Consider the following 20,896-nt stretch of genomic DNA (forward strand, 5'->3'; position numbering starts at 1 on the left):
GTTTTTTCAACGGAATATAGAAGAGTTGACGGACTTTATTCTGCGAAAAATTAAACTGACGGATATGCTGTATGGGAAGAAACCCGACGCGGAGATTATTGAAATAATCTTACCAAGATTGCTACCTCCTGTTCAAGATTACTTCGAAATTAGAAACCCAAGCACATTGCAGAAACTCTTCGAGTTGGCGGTCAAGTTCCAAAATCGCAGAATAGCGGAAAAAGCTAGAGGGGCATCGTATTCTCAAAGTACCCGAAGGCAATCGTCAAATGAGCAAACCAGAAATGCAAACCGCTCTTATGGGGAAAAGAGCTATCAAGCTAACTCATCGAACCTCGAAGGTCAAGGCCCAAAAAGGAAATTCGAAAACAAACGTCCGGGTACCCAGAAGGCAGAAGTTGAAGGGAAACTTTAAACGAGTAGAGGGGCCTGTGAAAGCGAGGGTCCAGACCCCGGAAGTTTTAAAAAATCCTTCAAAAAGACATTTAAATACGGTCATCGTAAAGAACTCACATCTACCAATTATACAAGTCCTGGTTGGCGATGTACCAGTAGAAGCCCTCATCGATACAGGAGCAGAAGGTAATTTTATGAGTGAGACATTCTTCAAAAAGAATTTTTATAGGTTACGATTATTTAAAAATAAAAATACGGAAATTATAGCGGCGCACGGAAAAACCTGTCACTGCATCGAAAAAGTATCATTAAACATACAGGTAAAAGAGGAAAGCCTCAAGGTATTAATTTTTGTGGTAAAACATCTGCAAAATCCTCTTATTTTAGGTATGGAGTTTTTAAGGGGCGCGAGGGCCAAATTGAACTTTCAGGACAGTTCTATTGTGCTGGAGATGGACCAGAGGGTGTTGGAACCTGTGGAACAACCGCAAGTTGACCTTAGCCATTTGAATGACCATGAAAGTCAAGCCATCCAGCAAGTGGTGAGTAATTTTCTAACTTGTTTTCAGAAAAGCCTGGTAGCTGTCAAATAGTTACGCATCAGATACAGTTAACTGCCGAAAAACCTCGTAGGAATAAACCGTATCGTTATGATAAACAAAAAGACCTAATCATCGAAGAACATATTCAGGAAATGTTAAAGAACAAAATAATAACGCCCATAAATAGTGAGTACGCGAGTCCAGTCGTACTATGTAGGAAAAAGAACGAGTTTCCTCCTTCGGATAAAAGGGCTTGGAGGTTTGCTGTCGATTATAGAAAACTGAATAGTATTACTAAATTCCCAGTTTACCCTTTGCCGGTTATAGAGGAAATTATTAGAAACATTAAATCTACTAGATACATGACTACTTTCGACTTAACGTCTGGCTACTATCAAATAGCTATGAAACCCGAAGACATACATAAAACCGCGTTTATAACAAAATCGGGCACTTATGCATTTTTACGCATGCCCTTTGGGTTGTATGGGGCCCCATCAACATTCCAGAGAGCTATGGACATTGTTCTAAAGCCTGTCCTAGGAAAATCGACTTTAATCTATCTAGATGATATAATTATAACGAGTAGTACGTTGGAACAACATATTAAAGATCTAGAAGAAGTGTTTAAATTATTAAAAGAGGCCGGTCTTACAATTAACGCCTCAAAATGCAAGTTCGCAACTAAAGAACTTAAATATCTGGGTTATAAAATTTCGCAAAAGGGTATAGAAACTCAAGATTCAAAAATAAAAGCAATCAAGAATTTCCCACCTCCCAACACCGCCAAGAAACTGTCTTCTTTCCTTGGGTTATGTTCTTACTATCGGTCATTCATAAAAGATTTCGCTAATATTGTTGAACCCCTGTTAGTAATTAAAAGAAAGAAAACTAAATTCACGTGGACAGCAGAGGCAAATACCGCATTTGAAAGATTAAAAGAAGCGCTCATCAATGCCCCTGTTTTGAAATTCCCGGAGGGGGGCGAAAACCTGGAAATTGCAGCAGATGCGTCGGACTATGCGGTGGGTGCGGTTCTTATGCAAACTAGCCATCCTCTGGCATTTTTTAGTAAAACGTTGAATCACACACAAAGGAATTATACAGCTACAGAGAGAGAAACATTAGCCGTATCAATGGCTGTACACAAATTTCGAGTTTATTTCGGCAAAGCGCCAGTAACAGTCTTTTCGCATCATGCGGCTGTTGGTAGACTTTACTCGGGTAAAAACCTAACGCCCAGGTTAATAAGATGGGCTTTAAAACTCCAAGAATATAATCTAACAATAAAATATAAACCGGGTAAGGAAAACAATGTAGCTGACGCACTTTCTCGTATAAAACTGGACGATGAAGGTAATGAATTTAAATGTGCTGTGTTGACTTCAAAAATTTTAGATTCTAGAGATACAATTATCGCTGAACTGAAAGCTGATCCTGAATTTGGAAGCATCTATGCATATTTGAAAGACCCCGAAAGCTTTGAGCACACAGATATCGATGCGATAAGAAATAGAGCAAAAAACTATGAAATAATAGATAATTTATTATTTTATACGAAAACAACAAACGAAAATCTCGAGTACAAACCAGTCATCCCAGCCTCGCTTCGTTTAAGCATTTTGAAGGAATTACACGACGCGAAAACAGCGGGTCATTTAGGGGTCAGAAAGACTTTAAAAAGGGTACGCGAGGCGGTATATTTCCCGCAATTATACAAAACAGTAACTGCGTATGTCAGGTCCTGCAATCAATGTCAGTTAATAAATGATATTAATTACAGCCCGGCCGGGTACTTAAATAGCATACATTTCCGAATCGCGCTACATTTCCGAATGAAATTTTATTCTTAGATCTGCTTGGTCCCTTCCCCCAGAGCGAGTTAAATAAAAATCGTTTTCTTTTAGTAACTGTAGATCACTTTTCAAAATGGACAGAAATTGTTCCACTTAAACGCGCGTCAGCCAAAACAGTCGCAGATGCATTCTTACACAGATACATTTTAAAATACGGTGCACCGATAAAAGTCATTAGCGATAACGGAAAACAATTCATTAGTCAAATATTTGAAAACATATGCATTGGACTTGGCATACGCCATATCAAAATGGTTCCGTATAGACCACAGGCAAACATAGCAGAAAGAGTGAATAAAAACATCGTAAAAATAATTCGCAGTTACGTTAGCACACACCACAAGCGCTGGGATGGCTACATAAATGAGTTAGCTTATGCTTTAAGAACGGCAAATCACGATACTACGGGAAAAACTCCAGCAGAATTATTTTTAGGCCGAAAGTTAATTACGCCTTTAGATAAATTATTCTTTGTGCAACAAAGAGAGCAAGAGTTTAAACAGAAAGATGTGCAAAAACTTATTGATCAGGCGCTTAAAAGCTCGGATACGGCAAGAAATAAGCAAAAAATATATTACGATAGAAAACGCAGTGAAGCAGATTTTAAAGTTGGGGATAAAGTATTGAAGCGGAAATTATCTTTATCAAGTGCCCCAGACAATTTTACTGCAAAGTTAGCTCCAAAATTTGACGGCCCCTATGTAATTCAGGAAATCAAAGGAGTCGTATTGTACCTTATGAACGAGAGAGGGGAAATCTGTAAAGCAAGTCCCGAGCAGGTGAAAAAATACTATAATCAAAATGATTTTGAAATCCTTAAAAGTTTCTTGCAGGACTCAAGCGTAAAAGAAGTAGAAGGTCCCGAACGTCACCCGTTCCACCACCCAAGAACCAGAGAACTGAAGAGAGACCTAGCCCTTCTACAACCCAGGCGACGGTACCGAAAGGAAAAAACGAAAATTTTCAGACTCCAGCATTTAAGAAAGACAAGAATGCAAAGACACCGCGTAAAGAAACCTTGGTAAAGAGGAAAACACCACCTACAACGTATCGCAGTAGAAATTATACATCAAGGAGAATGCTCCCAGGGCCAGAGAGTCAGGTGCAAACAAGGCCGCCGTTCCGGAAACAAAAAAGACAGCAAGAGGAACGAAAAGACCGGAAACAACAGAAGAAATTCAAGAAGGACTCCAGACCGGAGGACGTTAAGACCAGCCGTCCAAGGGAAAAACGAAAAAGACAGCAACCCGACGATTACTACGCCAAGAGGCCAGCATGCAGAGGACGCAAAAGAAAAACTAATGTGGACAACACTCGGAGGTCAGTAAGGAGAAGATTGACGTCCATGAAACCTATCACGTGGGAACAATTCTGCCAGAAAAGAATGACGGAGTTTCAATCATCGAAAACTTAAAGATAACTTAAAATCTTCTATAAAATTTTTCTTTTGTTCCGAAATGTTATGCGTAAGTACGAAGTTCTATGTTTTGACGAAAGTCAATATGTCTCGGTTGAGACTTAGTTTTGTTTTACTTTATTTACCTAAGGCAAAAGTATTATTTTCTTTAGGTATAAAATCTAAGAACAAGCAGTTTCTGTTGGTCGAAAGACTAATTCTGTTATGTTAAAGCCAAAATTTGGCCGAAGATAAAAATAACTTCGTATTCTTGTATTAATAAAAACTTTAGTTTCAGTGCCGCCAGCTTAGCGAGGAATGAGTAAAGTAAAAATTTATTTTCTCTTATTCATTTTATGGTAAATTGTAAAAATCATATGTCTTAGAATTTTGTAAATATACGTAAATACTTGAATGTTATGTACAGTAGAATTTAGTCTAGAAGCATAAAATTTTAGATGCTAAAAGTAAATGCTCAAAAGCAATGAATTCAAATTTAAGTATTAAACTGCAGATAAAATCATGCTTTAGAGCGAAAGCCTGCATGTCTAAAGATGAATGAGGGGGAAGTTAGAATGAATGTGTTTTGTAGGGTTCTCCACCTACACTTGAATTTTAAGAATGTTAAAGTAGCTCATCGAGTTGTAGAATGTCGAGTAAGGTGTGTCTATTTGGTCGTTGAATTCTAACAAATCATTGTGGTTAGGGGAAGTGTTGTAATACTAAAACACGAATATTCCCGTTTGACACCACACATGGTGGAGAGCCAGGGTAAAGCTAAATTAATGTTTGAATACTTGAATGAATGTGAAGTAAGCAGTAACTAAGGAAAATAAATCGTTTAAAAACAAAAATGTATTCAGTGCCAAGAAAGTGTAAATTATAATGTATTTAGAAAGATACTGATACTTATTCCTTCCAGATGCTGGCAGGAAAAGAACAAGATTGATTGCTGAAGTCCAGGAAAAGTTGCTGTAAGAAGAGAGATTTAAATAAGTATCTACAGAAATTTAGTATACCTTTTGTTACATAAGATATTTTTTATGTAAACGAGGCTCTTAAAAGTTAGTTCAGAATTGTAGAAACTTTACAACAGGTCGTTTGTAGGACCTGCTTCCAAGTTTTCCAAATTCTGGCAGCGGCAAATGTAAGGTTTATATTTATTTTAACTAACATTTATTTTAAGTTTAAACTATCTTTCCTGTCAAGCCTTACTTTCCCCTGGAACTGCCAATGCCAGAGTATGTAAATTTTTGTAGAATGCGCAAGGATTCAAATTATCAGCGGAAGTATTCTGAGTTAAATAGAAAGGAAACGAGTTCGAGATGTGCTTTCTTACTTCACGAGCGCGGAGGTAGTTAGTCAGAAATTGAAGAACCCCGCGTTTCGGCCTGTGTGCTTGCCTCGGAGAATTGTTAATCGTTCAACGTGATATTCAAAGTTTGCTGAATTAGCAGCGGTATTGTAAAACGCGGTGAGGTTAGTTACGTTTAGAGAGCCTCGTAGTTAGAGTCTTGTTATTATTTCTTTTCAAGTTCTTATTTTTATTTTACCGCCGGGTCGGCGTAGTTTGTGAGCGTCAAGAGCACGCAATTGTAATTTCTTAAGTTGAATAAAAAGGGACTTTAACCCTTCGCAAGACTCTGTCTAATTTCCAGTTTCAGCAGTCACCACTTTGTTGCCTGCAGGTTGGGGGCGCGCAACTGTACAAAGGAGAAGATCATATCATACATTGACATAATTAAAGCATTCAAATGTCAACTAGTTCTTTGGGAAAAACAACTTAAAAATGAAGATTTGACGCACTTCCCGACGTGCAGCATGAACAAATCAAGTTTAGATGATACTTGTTCGTATCAAAAATACGCAGAAAAAATTGCAAATTTAACAACTGAATTTGAAACGAGGTTTAATGATTTTAGTTCCCTTGAAGACAATTTTTTTTTGTTTGTTTTCTTCGATTTTCTCAATAAGTATTGACTCAGTACCCAGCCATATGCAAATGGAGGTGATCGAGATTCAAAGCAACTCAAATTTGAAAGCAAAATTCATTGAAGTGGGCGTGCCTGAATTTTACAAATATTTACCAGCAAGGTTTGAAAATACTCGAAAATTCGCATATGAAATTATTTCCATGTTTGGTAGCACTTATCCGTGCGAGCAGTTATTTTCAGTCATGAAAGGTAATAAGTCTCCTATTAGAAACCCTATTAATGATGCTCACCTTGGGTCAGCGTTGAAAGTTATCACTGTAAACAAAATTTCTCCCGAAATAGGAAAGATAATAGCAGACAAGAGATGTCAAGTATCAGGACTTAAACATTAAATTTTTCTTGTTCTTTTCTATATAAATATATATATATATGTTTATTACTGTATTATTCGAAATTACGTTTCTATGAATATTGATTTTTTTTTTTTTCGGCCCGCCTAAAGTTAAACCTTGTTTGTTTGGCCAAGTGTACCTATGAGTTTGACATCCCTGATTTAGACCATAGACAGAATGCTAGAAATATTATGAGAATATACAGGAACTTTTAATGAACAATGTGTAGGCATGAAAATAAAGAAAGAAGAGTCCAACACTTTTTAACAACCATTGCCGATATAATTTTGAAAAAAAAAAAAAAAAGAAAATCTGTAAGCTGAGAACAAACATAAGGCTCCATACAAATAACAATTTTCGACCCCCCCCTTTACTTGATTACATTGTTCCAAAAAGTACTTTTCTGGGACTCTTTTCTGCGAGAAGCCACTAGCGTTGGACAGGCACATCATTGCATTCTACTAATAATGCTGCATAATTTAATATGATAACCTACTAATATAATTCAAGTAAGTATATATAACTTCTTCGCATTTACTATTTATGTACTGCTATTTTTCATGTGGCTTAATACGGTATTGTTATCAGTTTATTCGATTTTAATCATGGTTCAACTTGCGATAGGTCAATTCAGAATAACTAATATCTATCTGACTTAGACAGGTATAGAAAGAGGAATATCACCTTCATCTTGAGAAAATGAATATACCTAATCAATTATCCTAATGTACCCAAAATTGTTAAGAAACTTCTTTTTCCTTTAATGAGCGTTGTTTCATCAGCTGATAAGCAACAGCTAATGTTGCTTTGATTTCTTCCAAAGAACACTTATTAATAGAGTTAAACAACAAAATATTTTTTTGAGACTGATTAGCTCGAAAATTAGTTCTTTTCAGTATTAGCTGATGAAACAACTGGCATTTTACAGATACAGCAGTTTTCATTTTGTAAAGATACGTGAGTAACGATAAAAACAATATTCCATATGGTGCTAAACTCTATTAATAAGTGTTCTTTGGAATAAATCAAAGCTACATCAGCTGATCAGTCTCATAACATTATTTTGATGTTAAACTCTCTCAATAAGTGTAGCTTTATGCAGTATTTCTGTTGTGCAAATTTTTAGGAATAGCCCATATTTTATCAAAATTATGACAAACTGTCAACTTAGATGCTACAAGTGCTATATAGGCGGTAAAAGGCATATCTCAATTTCCTCTGAATGCAGAAAATGCAGCCACTGAATTCAGTGTTGTATATATTATTCAAGCTAAAGAAATGTCCAATTTTAATATAGAAGTGATCACTCTGAAAGCCACATCTTTTCAAAAATATTGTTGTAACATATCAACAACAGATCCTGAAATCTATTAAACCACAACCGCACATAAATTTTCGACCTTTACATCTGTGATTTAATTTCTTCGTTAAATGACAGATTTTTTTGCGCATGAAATGCTCATCATTTCATTTCAGTATATTTTACCAGAAAGAGCAATGGCGTAGCGAGAGGGGGCCATGGAGGTAAGAAAGGAAGGAGTAGCCAAACCGGTACTAGAAGTGAAGCACTGCTTCGAAGCTTCGGTCACCAGATGGGGTGTTTTTGTTTACATTCAGAAGCTCGCTTGCCAGCGCTCTGGTAGTATTTCGACACACGACAGTTCTATACAAATCGAAAAACGGAACACTTCCGTATAAAAGAAACATTCCTAGTATGATGGATAATAGCAATTTGTATAATTTAGCGACATTTACCCAAAAATCACATCTTGGTTATTTTTTGATAACTAACAACAGCGATTTTGATTATGAATTTGTTTTATAAAATTCTAAGCTCTTGAACTACAAAAATATAGATTTTAGCAAAAAGTTACGCTTAAAGAATGAAAAATACCTCACCTTACCTTTAAAATTGTATACATTTTTCGATACCCTTAATACAGTATTCGCTACTTTTATTTTATGTTCCAAACGCCAAAATGTTTTAAATAAATAAATTTTTTTCACATTCACATATTATTGTAACATGTACTTTTTAAAATTAGTGTAAATTACTTTACTCGAAAAATATAGTGAATACACAGAAATTAAAGATTTCCACATGCCGGAAATGAAAAATATGAAATATGTACGGGTATTTATGCATGTGGTTCCTGCCTTTAACAAAATACGTAAATATTTATTAAATTATTTATAAATGTATTTGAAATGAAGGATTTATTCATTCACAAATAACTGTGAAAATTACTGTGAAGAAATCTAATTATTAAATGTATCTAAATTTATAATGATTATAAATATTATCTAAATATATAATAACCTTAACATTGAATTGTAAACATAAATTGACATCCTGTTGACAAATACGTTATAAAACTATTTAAGCAAGAATTGTTCGTACTGGAAAGCAATCTGTTAAAAGGTATTGTAAAGCAATTTCTATAAGATGCGTACTTGAGAGAGTAGTAAAGAAGAGATTTGGAATATGTATTGTTGAAATTAAGGGTAAAAAAATTTAATAAGTATAATTAAAAGAATTATTCCCCTTATCAGTCATATATTCCCCTTATATTATTAGTCAGTTAAAAGTTTTAAATAATATTTGAAAAATAATCCTTATTTTAGTCCCTTTCAGAAATATTCAGAGAAAGTTAAGTACTATTTAAAGTATTTCGCTATTAAATTTAAAGGTGCTCTAATTAGAAATGGACCGAATAGAGCATTAATTATAAATTGACTTATAGTTTTCGAGTTAAAAGATGCCTCAGAAGCTAAAAAATCATGTCACATTTGAGAAAGTAGGAAGAAGTTCTATAAATAGAGAAGAAATAAGGCATAATTTTAATAATAAAATAAACTTTGATCTTAACTTTTATAATCCTTAACCGAATCAAATCGAATTGCCTTAAATTTTTGTTTCTAATGTAATTAACGGAAACTTCTGAAAATATTTCAAATTAAACCATTCTGAGCAAACTATTCTGTGAAAAGTATAGCATTTAATTCTCAGAATGAAATGTTGTTTAAAAATGTATTCTTTTCATATACTTAGGCCTGTGAAGTATGAAGTCAGTTAAGGTGTTACTGATTTCTTTTATTTAGCGTCATTAGTATGGAAGGTAATTCTGCATGTTTGGAGTGTTCGAAGACGTATTCATTCCGACGAAATCTACGGGCGCTACATCTACAAAGGCAGAATTGCTGAAGCATTTTGAAAGCGTTCATGATAAATGTCTTGTAACGGAAGATTCGCAGTTCCCTTCTTTTCAAGAATTTACTGTGTGTAAAAAGGGCATTGAAACCGAGACAAAATGCAGTTTTACAGTCGAATGTGGTGCCTAAAAAAGAAATTCAGATACTACTTTTTTGTGTGTCATCGTTCTGGTGTTTATCCGCGATTCCAGCGCTCTGATACGCTATCTAGTGGCGAAAAGGTGGAAACATTTAAAATCGGTATTTACGTTTGATAATGCTACGTAGTTTGTGAAGCGTGTTGTGATCGAAAAGTAATTAAACGTTTTATTTTTGGAAGCACTTCCGCAGAGAACCCGGTAAATGTAAACATCGCCAACTTTGGCGATAATAGATCTAGTAAGCTAGCTAATTCATCCTATTCGCTTTTGCGAAGGTTGTCGTTGTTCGCATTTGGAGATTTATATTATTCTCTTATTTATTATTATTTTTTCTGAATTTCTTCGCAACGAATAGATAGAAATATTTTCGCATAATTAAAGAAGTTTTCGTCGAAAGATGCCGGTTCTCGGCTCGTCAGTTCGGGATCAAAGGAAGAAAATATGGAGGGAGGGGTGAATGCTAATTTGTAACATGGCTGTTCACGTTATGTTCTTGATTATTAACAGCTGTAAGCGCGCAGAACCATGAGGTTTCCAACCCCTAGATTTAATTCTAAAGATTTAATTCTTGAATAATTCAAGAATTAAAAGATTTAATTCTTGAATAATTTTAAAATGTATAAAGTTCTAGTTTTATTAACAATGCTACTGAAGAAAATTTGATTACTGTTGAAGGTTATTTGTATTGTGAAATATATTATAAAAAAGGACAAATATTTGTTTCAACGTAAAATTCTTTAAGCTGTACGCAAGTAACTTGGGGAAAAAATACTGAAATCTATGTAAAATGGATAGGTCATGCATTCATTAAATTTATTACATGGGCATGGCTCTTACCGAAATATATCAATCAACAGGCAAAGTACTTAATAATAAAAAAAAGACACTTGTAATAGAAATATTAGTATTCTATATGAATTAGAGAAAATACAGATAAGTATAATGTAAACGTAAGTATAAGAATACTAATTGTTATTTTTAAATGAATTTTTACATCCCGTTATGTTTAATACATTGTTTTCTGTGCTAACTTGAATTTAATACAAATTTATTTTCGTATATCACGCTTAACCTGTTAGTTTTACATCTACATACTTATTATCTTATTTTTTATTTTTTTATTGTTATTGTTGTTTATTGTTGTGGGCATTATGTATAATTTAGAAAAAAGTACAGACCACACGTTTTGTTGTGTACACCAGTGTAAATCACGAGCTTGGAAGGAACCTGAGTTATACTTCCATCGAAATAACCAACCGATTCTTGGTGTATAATTCTTAGAAAATAAAAGGTAAAAAGGCTTACCTTTAAGTCGATCTTCTTTCTTCTCCAAAGGTATATCCGGGAGTATTTTTCTTAAGTACATCTATACACTACTCAATCTAATTAAATATTTACTATGAGTTTCTTTCTTTCAATTCCTCCGAAGAAACCATGGATCTTCTTGTAAATTTAAACAAATTTAAATTTAAATTTTAACAAACACGTATAAAAGTAAAAAAGCAAATTTAAAGCCAAAATAAAGAAAAAAGTCAAAATAATTTTTAAAAAAATTTTTTTAATGTGTAAACATATAAAAGATTTAATTCTTGAACTAATTTACAATATCATTTAAATTCAGAAGCATAAGCAAATCAAGTGCAAAACCAAACCATGAAAATAAATTCACTAATTTAGCAAATTAAATTAAAATTAAACTAAACAATTTTTTTAAATGCATAATTGAATGACTGTTGAGCAGGCAGGAGACAGACTTATCAAGGGGAAGTTGCCTCCAAACCTAACTCTCCAATCATTCAATTCGTGTTTCGTCATTCATGCAGGCAAGGGTAAAAGTCAAAACCAAAAGTAAAAAGAAATACCAATAAAGTGGTACCCTTAGAAATTAACATTTAAGAATTAAAGTTCTAAAAGGAAAATACTAATGAAGTCTTTTGAGAAACACATAAAGTCAAGTATTAAATTAAACTTTTTTTAAATGAAATTTTTTAAAAATTATTTTTTTATAAAAAATAAAAAATAATCTAAAAACCAATGTATTTTAGAAACCCTTGTCTACAGAAACCTCCCCGACACGAATATGCATACCAATAAAAAGAAACTAAAAAAAGAACTAGACATTATCCATATAAACCAATAAGAAACAAAAAGAACTAATTCACAATTTTTAAAAAAACAAATATATATTTAAAAATATAATTTCATATTTATAAAATACTTAAATACTACATAAAAAATTTTAAAAAATACTTAAAGCAAGTAAATAGTAAGTTTTAATTCTAACTTACCTACTATATGAGTGTTGGGGTCTGCAAAAGTGTTGTTAAAGAAGTGTGTTCTTCAAATTATATAGATGGCGCTTTATGTAGGTACAGTTGAGTGTCAAGCTGCTATCTTTGCTATGTTAAAATTTTTTTGAAAACATTAATATTAAAATAAAAAAACATATTTTTGTCTCTTGTGACTCACTCCAGTTTGGATTCATTAGCATTACCTGGAATACATCACTGGAAGCACAAAGATTAAGGCGATGTGCAGCAAACTACTTTCCTCCAACTTCTAACGTAATGTCTCTGAGAAGGCGTTCAGCATATAAACTAAAATATATATGTAACACAGAAGAATAGGATTAACATGTTTCACTCAAACGTCCAATTAACGTGGTTGTCGGTGAGAGTTTCAACATACTCCCACCTTTGAATTTGCTGAAAAATCAAATTCAAAACTGTAACCTTTGAACAGGCTTTACCATTCGACCACTTCTTGTGGTCATCGATGGAATCTTTTTGCTATTAAGATCTTGAGGCAAGTCATTACGAATATCAGGATCGCAGTAAGTCTCTGGTTCATCAGAAGAGCTGCTTGCCACATTTTTAATCTAGACTATTCATCTGATGATGTTATCTCCAAAGGATACAAACGCTTGGTTGGTCGCAAAACTTATCCAAGCTTAGTCTTGACCTTAACTAAACGCACATGTCCATCCCAAGAAACGAGCTACAATGGTGTGACTTTCGGCATAGATCGATCTTTTGCCGTCTGCAATTTTTTTAACGTGGAGGTGATCACCGAGCCAAGCGGCAGCACGATCGCTGCGCTCCATAAAAAAGTGAAAATATTTCCTTTCCTCTTGGTGATTATCAATTAAATTTCTTTGAAAAATGTTTATTTTTCCCCTACAAAACCTATATCATTCCAATGAATTTCGGCTCCGATGTTGACGAGAATAAAACAGCGGACAATGTAAGGATGTACTCCAAAAGCCTGGAATTTTAAGATAAGTACTTTTCTTTCATCTAAACTAAATCAAATTTCTATAAATAAGTGCCTTTAAATCAATAAATCTTAATTTTTCATCAGTTTAAAGCATTAAAAAATACTTGAAATTGCCATTGCTTGTGGCTTCCTTTGTGTATCAACTCGAAACAGACGCCAGCGTTATCAGTTCACGTCTGTCAACACCCTTAAGGAATTTAGAGAGAGGGAAAATTTGGGGATGAGAGGGATAATTTGGGCATTGCGCTATTTCCCTCTCGGATCTTCTGGATTCTCTTTTCTTTCTAGATCGCTTGAATATAGTTTCGCCTTTAAATAATATTATACCTCACCGATTTTTTCTCATACTGTTCTTTGCTATCTGTTAAATGTCCATATCTAAGGGATGGTTTATTCTTCCCCGGCTTAAATGAATTTTTAGAACTATGAGCTTATATAAATAACAGTGTGCCTCATTGTGTTATATTAACATTATTTAACTAGTAATAAATTATGATAGTAAAATAATTAATCTTGTAATAAATTATGATAGTTAAATTAATAAATACTGTTTAATTTGTGTTTTTAATACATATACTCAGTTATTTACACACATAAATATATATATATATTTTTTTATTTTATTTATTTATTTATTTATTTATTTTTTTGGGTGTATGCGGTTGTGGTCTTGTATTGTATATGGTTCTATGTTGTTAGTCTGCTGCTGCTTTTTGAAAAATGTATGAAAATGTTGAGAATGAAAGTAGCATAAGTTACTTTGGTTAAATTAATATATACTTTTGTTTGATGACCTTTGTTGATATCTCAGGATGCAAGCGTACATATTACTTTATATTCCATGCTAAATACCTTGATACGAAGCATTTTAACACCGTCAATATTTGTCTTTTGCCCAGTAACACATCTATTCACCATTACCAAACACACTCACTACACAAACACTCCTGTGAGACACTATTTATTGTAAATGAAGACAGTTTCTTCTCCTTTTAACTACACTCATGGACACAATCGTATTTTAGGATATTTTCTACTTCTTTTCCTTTTCTTTCTATAGGCCCTTTTTTTTTTTTTCCCTCTATTATTTTTGGGCCATTTATTTTAAATTTTATTTTGTCCCGTCTTTTCTTCCTGGCCTTTTGAACTCGTACAAGATGTACGAAGTTCCTTTTTACTCTCCTCAAATACGAAATTGCCCCTCTTTCTATATACCTTTCCTTCGCACCTATGCTTGATTTTTCGCCCATCGGTGCAGAAAGACTTAGCGGGTGCAAAACAAGACATCTGTCTACTTTGTCTGTCTGTCTGTCTACGAGCTACAATTCCGCAAATCGGAACCCGGAAGTGTGTTGTACGTCATCACCAGAAGTGTACCTACGTCATCGTTACATTTTCTTTGCTGACCAATGGCATACGAGCAGGGTTAATATAGTTCTAACGGTGGTTGCCCTACTCTTTGATTTATCACTGCTTGGCAATTAGAATAGGTAAATAATATCGTAAACAAGCACAGCAGTTATCGGTAACAATTTGACAGGCGTCTCAAGACCAGAAGAGGAAAATGCTTATCTTCACTGTCATTGGCTGTATACCACGTGACACTCCCGAAACGTTTTAAGCAAAGAATCTGTAAGAGATTCTTTGGTTTTAGGCGCTATTTCTGGTTTTTCGCCAACTGCAATTGTGTTTCTCGCCAATTGTTAGCGGTTTGTTTAAATCAAGGATATTGCTTTTTTTTTATTATCAAAATGGATATGTTTAAATGTAAATCTTGCAGTTCATCTTTTTATGCGAAAAGATATTTGAAAGCGCATGCACAAAGAATACACGAATTTAAATAATAAAGTTGCACCATTTTCGTGTACGTATTGTACGAAGCAATTTTGTACAAAAAATTCTTTAGCTAAACATAGGATACGTATCCATAATATAAGGCGAAGTAATATTAAATGCGGCGAAGACGAATGCCGGGAACTATTTCCTACTGCAGGAGATTTAAGATCTCACTTAGAGACTTGCCATAATTACAGCAATATGACCAAATGTATAAAACTGGAGTTTCAAAAAAAGCAAGGTATGCAATGAACTTTTCAAAAAAAGCAAGGTATGCAATGAACTTTTTATTATTTTGTTTTCCTAGTTCAATTATAAATAAGCAAAATATATTGCGTAACTTCTGTATATAGCCCTTAATCTTTTTACATTAAAATTAAATAGCTTCATTAAAGCTAGTTCAGCAATACATTTATTTGAAGAAACACCATATATATGGTATTATTAATTTAAGCTATTTCAGCACACAAATATGCATTTATTTGAAAAAATTAACTAATTAATTACTTTGAAACATATAATTTCAGAACACTATAGTTTTAACAATTAAGATTATTTTTCTGTGTGGCTGCAATCTGCATATTTTTATTTACTAATCAGATGCCCTTATTATGAAAATTTATACATTTATTTATTTATTAGACTTTTATTCATGGCTATCGGATGAAGAAAGAAAAACAAGACTCATTTTGTAGTAGATTCATCTGGGCAGAAACATAAAAATTACACCAGGACACTGTTTTGCTGTAATAGAAGTGGGACATACAAAGCAAAAGGCAAAGGTGAAAGATAGCTAAAAGCACAAGGGACTTCCAAAACAGGTTTCTTTTGCACAGCTACTGTCATACTAAAAGATTTTGGCAATCATTTTGAAGCTGTATATTTTAAAGAACATTACAAGCATGAAAAATCCCTTTGTCATCTCCCTATTCCTAAACAAGAAAAGCAAAGTATAGCAGGCAAGTTATGTGTTAGACCATATTTTGATTGTATTAATTTCTCTTAAATAAAACTATAATTACTTATGCAGTTGGAGCCTTTCTAGCTGTCATTAATATACAGGTGGTTCAAAATTCCAAAAGTGAATGAATTTTAATATTAATGAAGTTGATAACGAAAATCATTCATGAAAAATTCAGATTGGGAGAGAAACACGCGAGTGTGAAATTTAAAATTAGGCTTAACAGCAGACTTAATAAAAATAGCAGACTAAAAATAAAAATTTCAGGGATTTTGTGGAAAACTGTATTTTAGAGTCAAATATTAGAACAGGTGCAGTTATCATAAAATTAATTAGCTGCATTAATGTAAGTAAAAATAAATATTAGAAGTAAAATATACAAAACAGATACTAGTAAATAAATACTAGCTATCCTTTATTATAAAGGCATAAATATAATTTACAATTTAGTCCAACCTAGTTACAAAACTTAAAGATTTTAGACATTTTTCTAAATTGTTTGATGTTTCGAATTCTTTTAGGATGTTTTTAATTCTTTCATCCAATTTTACATATGCTTTTTTCCTTGTTATTTCAGGGTCGCCTAATTCTCTGGCTTTCAAATTAAAAGACACTTTTTTGTGTTCCTTCTTTTAGTATTTTAACTAATAAGTGCACAATAGGCTGGTTTCTGCCAGTGATTGTGCTTAATTTAGAATTCCACCTTTCAACAGAATTATTTGTCTTATGATGCTGTCCATGTACATTCCGTATTTTAATGGGCATATTTTGATTTTCCATTCACTACTCAACAAAAGAATCAATGAATGTGGTAAGTTTGTCAATGCTAAAAGCTTTTTCCTATACAATGCTCTAAGTATCATCTACATGTTCTATTGGCAAGTAAGCTAAGGCAGAAATCATTCTACAGACATGTCTTATATCTTCGTTCTCTTTATATTCCTTTATTACACCCATTTCTCCCCATTCATCTTATGTCACAAACATTGATTAAAATGAAAGTTACAACCGAATATAGTCGAACTGGGAAATTCTAACATACAGCTATTGATGGCTGCGGCTTCAAAATCAAATTTTATAATGTCCGGCTTCTACTTAGGGTACCAACATTTCACTTCCTGAAACATTGCAACTTACGTTGCTTGTGTCTTATAAGGCAGAAATGCAAAAAGCGCTGGATAAATATTGGTCTCAGTTGCTGTACTCCTTAAGTTGATGTTCAAATTTCAAAACACTTACTATTTTATATATTGTTGAAAGAATTGATTAGGGCAATTGATTAGTTCATTAAAAAAAATTTTCAGTTGCAAGCTGATATTCTAATATCATACCATTGTTTGCATGGAATTCATATTTAGTAGGTATAAAATAATATAAAATTTTCTTTTCAAGTTCATATAAATGAAAAACTTTATTTTGCATATAATATATATAATTTTTATCTCCTAATTATCTTTTTAAATTCAGGTAAATTATTGCAGGGGGTGGAAGTGAAACGAATTTTGCAAGATTCTCTTCGAGAGATGATATTGAAACAAAACAGTTAATAACGAGAAAAGACCTGCATAACATTAAGAGGGATTTTGGTCTGAGCATTAATTCTAAAGGATTAATTTTAACAGATGATGAGACAAGTGTTTGGTCCTGGGTTAATACGATGTCGCAAATGGAATTCAACCCCGTTCTGATGTATAAACGTCAAGGAGAAAAATATGCAAATGTAAACAAAAATGATTTCATGTTAGCAATAATGACAGAATTTCAAAAAAAAAATGTTGATAGAATCTGTATTGATTCTACACATGGAATTTCTGCTTATGGATTTGAACTTGTAACATTGCTTGTCGTTGATAAGTATGAAGAGGGCATACCAGTTGCTTTCTTAATATCATCAACAGTATCAGAAAAAATTTTGGTAAACTTTTTTAACTGCATCAAAAAGATCATTGATATCAAGCCAAAGGTTTTCATGAGCGATGATGCTCCCATGTTCTATAATGCATGGGAGCATACATTTGGTTCTTGCCAAAAATTATTATGTGCTTGGCATGTGGACAGAGCATGGAAAGGTCATTTGAATTCTGTGCCAAAACATAAAAGACAAGCAGTGTACAAAACTTTAAAAACTTTAATGTATGAATTAGATGAAGAAATGTTCAACAAAATGTTAGAAACATTTGAGCAACTATGTGAAGATGAAGACACGTGAGAATTCCATAAATATTTTATGACATACTATTTTGAAAGAGCCAAAATGTGGGCATACTGTTTCAGAAAAGGGGCTAAAATCAACACCAATATGTATGTTGAAACATTTCATCGGAAATTAAAATATATTTATTTAGATGGGAAGAAAACCAAACGGATTGATAAATGTATCATCGAGTTAATTAATCTTGTCAGTGATCAAAAGTTTGACACTTACATAAAATATCAGAAAGGAAAAATAATGAAGAAGACAACAAAAACATTTCAATGTCATAAAGCTGCTGAGCTTTTAAATGCTAACTGTGTAAAAAAAGATGATGTATGGGAAGTTTCATCAGAACTGGGAGAAAATTCTTATAAAATTATCAGAGATCATGTTTGTAATGATTTATGCCTCATAACTTGTAGACTTTGTTCATGCTGTTTAAAAGCTTATAAATGTACATGCCATGATTATTCTATTTTAAATAATATGTGTAAACATATACATTTTGTAATCATGTCTGAAAAAAAGACAGAACCTTATATAGGCCCTCTAAACAGAATACCTACTAGGAATAATTATGAATCTTTAACAGTATGTAAAACATGCATTAGTGAACTTATTCAATCTTCATTTTCAATTTCTGAAAAATTAAACTGCATTGAAAATATGGACATTAATCTTGCTACACAAATAAAAAAGCATTTAAATGCAATTGAACATTTATTAGAAGTTCCTTTGTTAGATAAAGCACATGCTTCAATTTCAAAAGAACCAACAAATAAAAAAATTGTTCCCCAAAAGAGATTTTATTCAGTTAAAAAACGAAAAGTGTGTAAAAAAGTACAGTTTGGAAATCCTTCAACAGCAGAAAAAAATAATACCAAACCTATTTTATTAAATCAATTAATTGTTAATTCAGATCCCAGCTATGATCATTTGTATTGCAGTGAATTGAATGCCAAAAGTTTAAAAGAAAAGTCACTAAATAACGTTTAAGAAAATTATGCTATTTAAGTATTTTTAAAATTTGTGTATTTATAACAAATTATTTGATTTTTATGTAACTAATCTGGATGTCTCATTTTAATTTAATTATGTATCTTATTATAAATTTAATAAAATTGTTATAACTGTTCTACTGTATATCTAAGCTATGCATTTATCCTATACTTAATCTACGCATACATTAAATCTATTTATAAAGTCATGCTTTATAATAACTTTTCTACTGTAAATGTGAATTACACATTTATCATATACATAATCATTGTCCAGTTAGGTGATAGGATTGTTGATGTTTCTTTAAATAATGAGTCCAGATAAGCAGGATGGTATGAACAATTTATTAGGAGAATAGGCACAATACTATTACACACAGAACAAAAATGGCTGAAAACAAATCAAGGAGAATAGGAATATTTAGCAATTCACTTTTAGCTCATGGAATAAATTCTAAAGTTTCCTAAATCACTCTCTCGGGATAAACACTAACTTGTAATTCAGCTAAATGCAAAGTCTGGCACCTGATTCACAAGCTCTCTTGTTCTCAGACCCGTATTTATACTCTGCAGGATGTGTTATGCAAGATAAATGCAAAGTTCGTTATGACACGAAAACCTATTTTCGAAGCCCTGTGACCAATTCATCCAGAAGTTTCTAGAGCCATGCTGCAACAGGCATCTCAAGATAGATAACGCAAAATGCTTATCTTTACTGTCATTGACTATATCACATGACAGTCCTGAAACGTTTTTGGCTCTATTTCTAGTTCTCCAACTGCGTATCTCGTCAATTGTTAGCAGTTTGTTTATATCAAAGAGCTTGCACTTCGCTTTCTTTCTTTTTGCTTTTATTACTGAGATGGATATTTAAACATATCCATATTATATAGATATTTAAACGTAATGCAAATCTTGCAGTGCATCTTTCTATATGATGAGATATTTAAAAGCACATAAACGTATGCACAAAGATACCGTCGCTAAAGTTACGCCATATTCGTCATCAATTTTAAGCAAACACAGAATATGCATTCATAACGTAATGTGAAAAAAATATTAAATTCACTGAAGTAGGATGTCTAGAACTGTTTCTCACCACAGGAGATTTAAGTCCTCCTTTTAAGTTACAAGACCTCTTTTTCACTTTTAAGTTAGTTTTAAGTCACTTTAAGATTAAGATTAAAGACTCACCATAATTATAATAACATGACAAAATGTATGAAACTTAGAGTTTCATAAAAAACAAGGTTTGTAATGATCTTTTCCTTATTTTGTTCTTTAGTTCAATTATAAATAAGAAAAATATATTACGTGACTTCTGTATATAGCCCTTAAACTTTTTATATTCAAATTAAATAGTTTAATGAATACGGTGTTATTCATTAAAGCTATTTCAGCACACACATTTATTTGAAAAAACATGTATATGGTATTATTAATTTAAGCTGTTTCAGCACACAAATATACATTTATTTGAAAAAATTAGCATACATTAATTACTATAAAACTTATAATTTCAGAACACTATAGTTTTAACAACTAAGATTATTTTTCTGTGTGGGTGCAATTTGTATATTTTTATTCTAATGTCTTATAAAAATTTAACAAAAAATGCAACTTATTTTTTTTATCTACTGCCATGTATAATTTGTTGTACTACTTGTTCCTTAATATGGAAAAGTTGTTATAAAAGTGCACAGTATGGCTCATAATTTGATTTCAATGTCTCACTTTAACTTTTTTTTTTTTTTTTTTTTGT

The 20,896-nt window shown here is 32.5% G+C and overlaps 1 protein-coding gene across 1 annotated transcript; it reads left to right on the plus strand.

The window, feature by feature from the left end:
• The first annotated feature begins 14,548 nt into the window (after positions 1–14,548).
• On the plus strand, positions 14,549–19,279 carry LOC146999222 (uncharacterized). The gene is made up of 2 exons (XM_085819782.1): positions 14,549–15,252; positions 15,624–19,279. The coding sequence occupies exon 2, from the start codon at positions 17,600–17,602 to the stop codon at positions 18,149–18,151; it is 552 nt and encodes a 183-aa protein (XP_085675908.1). The 5' UTR covers positions 14,549–15,252; positions 15,624–17,599; the 3' UTR covers positions 18,152–19,279.
• Positions 19,280–20,896: the final 1,617 nt, after the last annotated feature.

Source organism: Stegodyphus dumicola, chromosome 1 (assembly GCF_044657685.1).
Source record: "Stegodyphus dumicola isolate Sdum_Otavi_A_Nest chromosome 1, ASM4465768v1".
Lineage (NCBI taxonomy): Eukaryota > Metazoa > Arthropoda > Arachnida > Araneae > Eresidae > Stegodyphus > Stegodyphus dumicola.

Bases quoted from the DNA above. Each gene is read 5' to 3' on its own strand.
- LOC146999222 (XM_085819782.1), top strand. From the start codon at position 17,600: ATGTCGCAAATGGAATTCAACCCCGTTCTGATGTATAAACGTCAAGGA.